At 29.6% G+C, this 7,051-nt stretch overlaps 1 protein-coding gene across 1 annotated transcript; it reads right to left on the bottom strand.

Moving 5' to 3' along the window:
* Positions 1 to 305: 305 nt before the first annotated feature.
* LOC106787607 lies at positions 306 to 2,089 on the bottom strand. Its single transcript, XM_014750131.1, has 2 exons — positions 1,027 to 2,089; positions 306 to 950 (listed from the first exon to the last, which is right to left on the bottom strand). Exons 1-2 carry the CDS (start codon positions 1,875 to 1,877, stop codon positions 542 to 544), a joined length of 1,260 nt encoding a protein of 419 aa, XP_014605617.1. The 5' UTR covers positions 1,878 to 2,089; the 3' UTR covers positions 306 to 541.
* Between the last annotated feature and the right edge of the window lie 4,962 nt (positions 2,090 to 7,051).

Here is a 7,051-nt window from a genome sequence, read left to right as displayed (position 1 = left end):
TCACGTTTCGGTGTGCGATATTCACATCAGAGTTTGTAATAAAATAGAACGGATGCCCTATTTCGAGCGTGTCCCGATTAGGGTAATACCGTTCACACGATCGATAAGATTGTTATTATTTTTTAACGTGCTATACCATCATCGAATTTTAATATCATTTTTATTTAACATAATATTCGAATATATGATCCTTCCTTATTTAAAAATATTTCTTTGCAGAATACAGGAAAATTTATATCGAAATTCGTTCATAATTCTATTTCAAGGTAGGTATAATATATTAATGAAGAAATTTCAAAATAAAATAAGATATTAGTTTTTTTTGCAATTTATTTGCAGCTAACATTACGAATACTTTTATTCAATCAATCGAATTGACAAATATCCGACTTTAAAAACTTCAATTATTATTTGTAAAATTTGCATTTTTAACAATATTAAAAATATTGCAATCATACGGATTATTTCGAAGAAATATTTAATAATAAACTACGGAGAAATACTATAGGTCGGAATTTTTGGTAAAAAAAAAAGATAACATTTAGTTGATCAAATGATCATGTAACTCGAGCAAACCCTCGAGCATCCTGGCTCGATATCTCGGAACATTTTCGAATTGTCCGCAAATAAGAGGAGTCCTATCGACGTAGAGAACACTTTCGAGAAGTTCAGGCTCCTCACTGAAGTACTTGCTTGCCGCGCTAGGTTCCAAAAGCATGATCGGAGTATTTAAAACACCATGAGTAATACACATAGTACGTAAATCTTCGATGGACGATATAAATTCGGACCAGGGAAAGATCGTTGATATGTTTAAGTCCGCTTCTTTCAAAGCCTCTGTCATTGAATCATAATAAATTTTCAACAAGGTCTCGCCATGTTTGTCTCGTAATTCTCGACTAGTCGTGAATTGGAAAAAGCATAAAATATCATGTGCTGGTGGGTTGTACCTAAAGATTTAAAATAATATTACAAGACATTTGTGCTAAAATGAAAATTTGAAAGAAAATGATTTATTAATCTCACCTGGCTAATTGAAAATCTATCAGACAACATTCGATCGGTTTCTTATCTTTGTCATATTTAAATAAAATATTATTCGCCCACAAATCACCATGACACAAAACGTTCTTGTGCTTAGACGAGGGTGATAATTTATCCATGTGACTTGCGGATAAATCGATGACTTTTCCTTTAAATGCTTCTTTCTGATTATCATTGAGATTTGGTAAAATCCCAATCATAGAAACCGTACCCTTAACAGCTGCATCGAACATGGCCTTGCTTCTACCTTCTTTCAGAGACCAAAGTGTTTCTTGCATGCAATGAGAGAATTCGTCGTGAAGATTTCTTTTATATTGTTCCTCGAAGATAAACGATTTAGCATGGAACCTGGCAAGTGTTTTCATCAACACCTGGCAATGTTCAAAATCAAATGGCTCAAACTTATCTGTCATGACGAATCCTCTATGTGCCATATCTTCCAACACAATAACGTCATCCTCCAAACCCAAGAAACACTCTGGTATATACCTTTGTTCGGTCCCATCCAAAACTTCAGGAAAAACTCTGGTATAAAGTTCGACCTCTTTCTTGAAAGTACCATATTGTTGAGTAAACTCATATTGAGGACTACTGATAGGCGGTGGTATTTTCGTGAAGAAATTCAAATCTTTCGTTTCCAACGGCGTCATCGGTCGTGCGACCGTAGCCTTGAGTTTAAAATATTGACCCATGTAACCATTGACACCGTCTATAGGCACTAATTCGTAATCGATCAAAGAGAAATCCTCCATGCAATCTCGATGAAGTTTCTTTCTTATGATTTCGAAACATTCTTCGTCCTTTAAAATTCTTTGACTTTCTAGTTCACGCATTTTTATCTTGAAAATTTGTTATTTTAATTTTGGAAAATATTGAAATTGCAAAAAAGTAACCAATAATAATCACGAAATAACTTTGATCGAGCCTAATACACACGTTTGTTCAAAATATTTCGAATAATTAATTTTAGAAACGAACAATATTCCAATAAACGCAGGCGAACGTTCACTTTGACCCGAACGACGCCTACGAAAGAATACGTTGGCTCGTTCAAGATCAAGATACCTTTATATGCTTATTCTCATAATCACGTGAGCAACCGAGACGATAAATAATAACTCGTGCACGTGTTAAGTTATTTCCTCCTTATTGCCACTGATTGAAGTTAATATTAGAAGACGTTGCACGAGACACGTCCTGCATAACCTATGTAAAACGTGATGTGTCTTAATAGTCAACGAATCGTAGCGTGCTTGAACAAAAGATCAATAATTAAATGTAAAAGTATTAACAAAAGGTATAATCAATTATTTGTTTATCACTTCCAAAAATAAAATTATTAATAAATGTGTCGCATGAAAGTTGGACAGGATAAGAATTTAGAACGTTATTTCGATCTTATTGAACGTTTCGTCCCTTCATCAGGACTTTTTCAGCAACTCGATCGTTAAAGAGTTCAGAGTCTCTTATATATTATTACAAAGACCATACATTCTTATATTTTTTAAATAATAAAACTGTACTTAACATCTAAAAATCGTTATATTATCATAAACTGTTATAATTAAACACTTAATCAAAACAATACTATTGTTTAGTTAATACACATTTATTAAAAAGTATAATTTTCCCAAATATTATTTTTCCTATTAAAACTTTCTGTGACGAGCAATAACTCAGATTAGAGCATAAATATTAAATTAATGACTTTTAACTGGACATAGACAGAATATACTTTTCTGACACGAAAATTAATCTTTCCAAATATTTACGAGCACTAAAGAACAATTGGTTGACATTTATGTCCTAAATAGTTTCTTAAATCCTATTAAAAAAAAATGAAATGCGCGATAATATATTTTTTATGTTTACAGTTTTATATTTCATTTGTTACATTCGTTTTATCCGTGTTACATAATTCTGTTTATTACGTTTCAGAACATATTTCTTGATAACGAAACAAATAATATATTGTGGCATAATTTTAATAACAATTTTATTTTATTACTACTTCAGTGTGTCATCGTCGTCGTCGTCGTTATCGTCGTTGATGATATTCGCGTGCTGATGTAAAACGGGTTGCAGTCTAATTTGGGTCACTCAATATATATGTATATATATATATATATATAAATAAATATATACTTGACTAAATTATTCTTTATTAATTAATTAGAGATCAATGAATAAGAGATAGTAGATCGATGATTTGATCAATTGTTTCAATCTTACGAAGCATCAACCAAAGTGACAAGCGTTTATAAGCAAAATTGAATGAATGACACGAAGAAATATCGTTCAGTCATCGTCTTCATTTTTTACGTCTTACAATCCACGCAACCCCATTCGTGATTTATTTTTAGATAATATAGACGATCGTTTATTAACGTCGTTAACGTCGATAAAGTTAAACATGCGCAGAGTTAAAAGATCGTGTGATCTATCAACTAGATCATTTATGGATATGGAAACAAATTAAGATGGGAATTGATATTTAAAAAAAAAAATATCTACGAAAGTGATAACCGATTTTGATCATCATCGATCATTGTTCTTAAATGTCAAGTTATCTTAAAGAAAACAAAAAAAAAAAAATCGACAAAATGAATACGCATAAAATTAGAAAAATTTTCAAGGATACCAAAGTATCTTCACGATTCTAACCTGAAGGAAAGGTCGAATTAATAGAGAACATTTCTATCTAGAGATTTATCACTGTATCTAACTAACAAAGACTAACTAGCAATGTCAAACGAAAAATTGCCGGTATTCATCCAGTAAGAACATTAGAAACTAACTTTTCAATGAAGGAAAATTGTGATAAAATTCAATAAGATTTTTTAATAGATCGTCAATCTAAAATTATTTGCGAATGAAATATTCTCAACAAAAAAATAATTCTTTTTCTCGTTTTTTCATTTTTTCAACAACTAAACAGAATATGACATACATACGATAAAACGAGTTGATCTATATTCTATCTAATTGTCGTCTCTAAGACGCAAAAACGTTTTTAAAAGAAATGTCAAACGCGTTAACATTACTTTACGTATATATTTATATACATATGTGTTTTTCTTTATACATACTTTGAAACATATACGATTATTATCTTGTCAATATACTCATGCGTATATATATGTGTATATACATGTATATAAGCATAGATTAAAATGAATTGACATGGATAGTAATATCTAATAATATGATATATATCTTCCTTTTCTTTAACACGTTTGTCATGCGTGTTGCAAGATGCTTGCTGTTTCCGTTGCATTTCGATGAAGAGTTCTAATATCAGCTGTGATTGACAGGTATTGATATTAAAAGAATTAATCATCGTATGCAGTGAGTACCAGGAGGATTCGTACCCCGTCAATTTAAAACAATCAATATTTTCTTATAACATAAAATCTTAAAATTCTTATGCAAAAAATTATAAAAACTTAAAAAACAATAATTAAACTTAAATAATCAACTACTACTTACAAAAATAATTATTGCATTTTTATTATATCTTACGCAGATGCTGATACTCCTGTGAGACTAATTTTTGATCATTTAAATAAAATTATATATCTCTAACAATAAAATATTCCCTACAATAAAATTTATATCAATTTGAAAGTTTAATAATCCTACAGTAGATTCTTGTGTAGAAAAATTGTAAAGCTTTACATTACAAGCAAATATCAATTATTTTAAATTTACAGTAGGGGTGGTTACGAATACTTCTTTGACTCACTGTATATTATATTACTCTGAATATTTTAAAATCATCATAAATGATCAATAAATACATCATTCTTAATTACGCATGTATTCTTGATGAAAATTTATTTAAAAATTTTACACAAACCTAAGACGCATTACACGTAGAACAAAAAAATTATCTTGTTTTTTCTCTCTTTTATTTGTGCTCAGTTTAATGAAAGTTTATTAATATCGATGATTGGAATTAACCAATGATATCGATAATCAACAAATTTATTAACATTATCATTCGCATATCTCTTTTGGTAGAAAATTTTATACATATATTAACTTGAATAGAAAAATGTATTCGAGCCTGATTTATTCTTTATAAAATGTATCATATATTAGATTTTACAATATTCTCTTAAACAATTATAATATTTAATAATTTTACTAAAATAAAATGCGTAATATAAGCGTGTCGCTGATTAATATTAACAAATATCATTGTAAACATACTTATCTAATCTAAATAATTGTATTAAGATTAGTACTAATTATGTAATAATTAGAATAATATATATCTATCTATTTATTTATATCTATTATATAATTATATATTAAAATATTTTACAATACTAAACTACGAACATCAATACAACCTAACGTCATTATTTTCCAAATGGACCAAGTCGCGTTATGACTTATTTTGCAAAAATAAAATATTGATTTTCAAATGATCATCGATGTTACGTATAAAAACGACATAAAGTTTTGTTACGATCAAGTAGACACAACAGATATAAAAGTTGGACCTACCTGGTACCAGGTGGTAACAGAAAAAAGAAGAGAAAAAATAAAAAATAAAAAAAAATATGAAAGAAAGAAAGAAAAAAAGAAAGAAGTAGTTTTTCCGAAGAATGAATTTTTTCGCAACGCAGACACAAACTCGGTACGAAGATGAGAACAAGAAACGAATAAAAATGAAGACGAGGAGAAAGAAGAGAAGCCATTGGTGCATCTCTCTCTCTCTCTCTCTCTCTCTCTCTCTCTCTCTCTCTCTCTCTCTCTCACTATTTTTTTTCTCTTTTTTTTGTTGCACAGCACATGCAAGACCTCGATGCTAGACAATCGGATCTCATGGAAATGTAGAGACCTGAAAAATCGCCTTAAAATGAATAAGTGTGAGTATATCGTTTACAAACTTATACACACCTATAGATAAACATACACTTATACGCATCGATCAACCATTTACACATTTACTATGTCAATGCGAGTACACGAGTGAAAAATTTAATCACTTCCCGTTTAAAACCCGAACGCGAAAACTTTTTACGTGATCTGAACTTTGAACATAATTGCGATTGTCTGTCAGAGATAATTTAAATTTTTTCGATCATAGTTTCTTTTCCTGAGTTAGGGAGAAAAAGAAAACACTTCGTGGAGAATGATAATGATAGGAGAAGGAAGAAGAAGTGGAGAAGGAAGAATAATCAAAACTAGACGTTCCAGTTCATTAAGAAAATGTTTTTTAAGGAAAAAGAAAAATTTTTTAAAGAAAAATCTATTGATTTGTATAGAATGATACAAAGTCTTCCAATTATCTAATTGATAATTTGACGATTCTCTTTAGACTCTTTTCCTATCAGGGATTCCTAATTAGCTAAGATGGCTTTGAACGTTAACTCGGTTCCATAGATCGATGTATCGAAGTCTAACACGTAATCTACAACCCAATTTTTTCTTTTTTTTCTTTTTCATATAATCTAAACAAAAATACGCGAAGAATTTATTATTTACATGATTATAATAATTATTTTCATTATTATTTTTATTCTATTATACTTCGCTTCTTTTTTTCGATTGAGAAAGACCAGGAGTCTCAATTAAAGGTTAATACCATTCTATAGAATTTTCAAAAAATCCAAAATTTTGATTTACCGTAAAATGTTCTTTAGGAACTTGAAATATGATGGAAAAAGTTTTATAGAAATGATATTCACAAGGATATGCAATGGTGGCCAAATACTTTCGAGTATTAGTGGTATATGAACAAAAAATATTACAAGCCTTGGAGAAAAGGGAAAATTTATCAGGAAGCTTGTAATTGTAGATAAACTTTCAATCTACTAAAGACTAATCAGCCATTTGTCATAATCATAATTCTATCAAGAAAAAAAATGAACAAAGAAATCTGAACGACATTAGACCATAAGCTAATCGACTTATAATAAGCCGTAGCAAGAGAAATATTCTCCTGGTTAAAATTCGTGGTGTTCGTAACAAAAAGCAAAAATCATTAATACCT

The sequence above is a fragment of the Polistes canadensis genome, unplaced genomic scaffold (assembly GCF_001313835.1).
Source record: "Polistes canadensis isolate GaletaPanama2010 unplaced genomic scaffold, ASM131383v1 scaffold_107, whole genome shotgun sequence".
Taxonomy (NCBI): domain Eukaryota; kingdom Metazoa; phylum Arthropoda; class Insecta; order Hymenoptera; family Vespidae; genus Polistes; species Polistes canadensis.
Note: the sequence above shows the minus strand (reverse complement) of the source record. Positions and strands in the feature narration are given on the sequence as shown.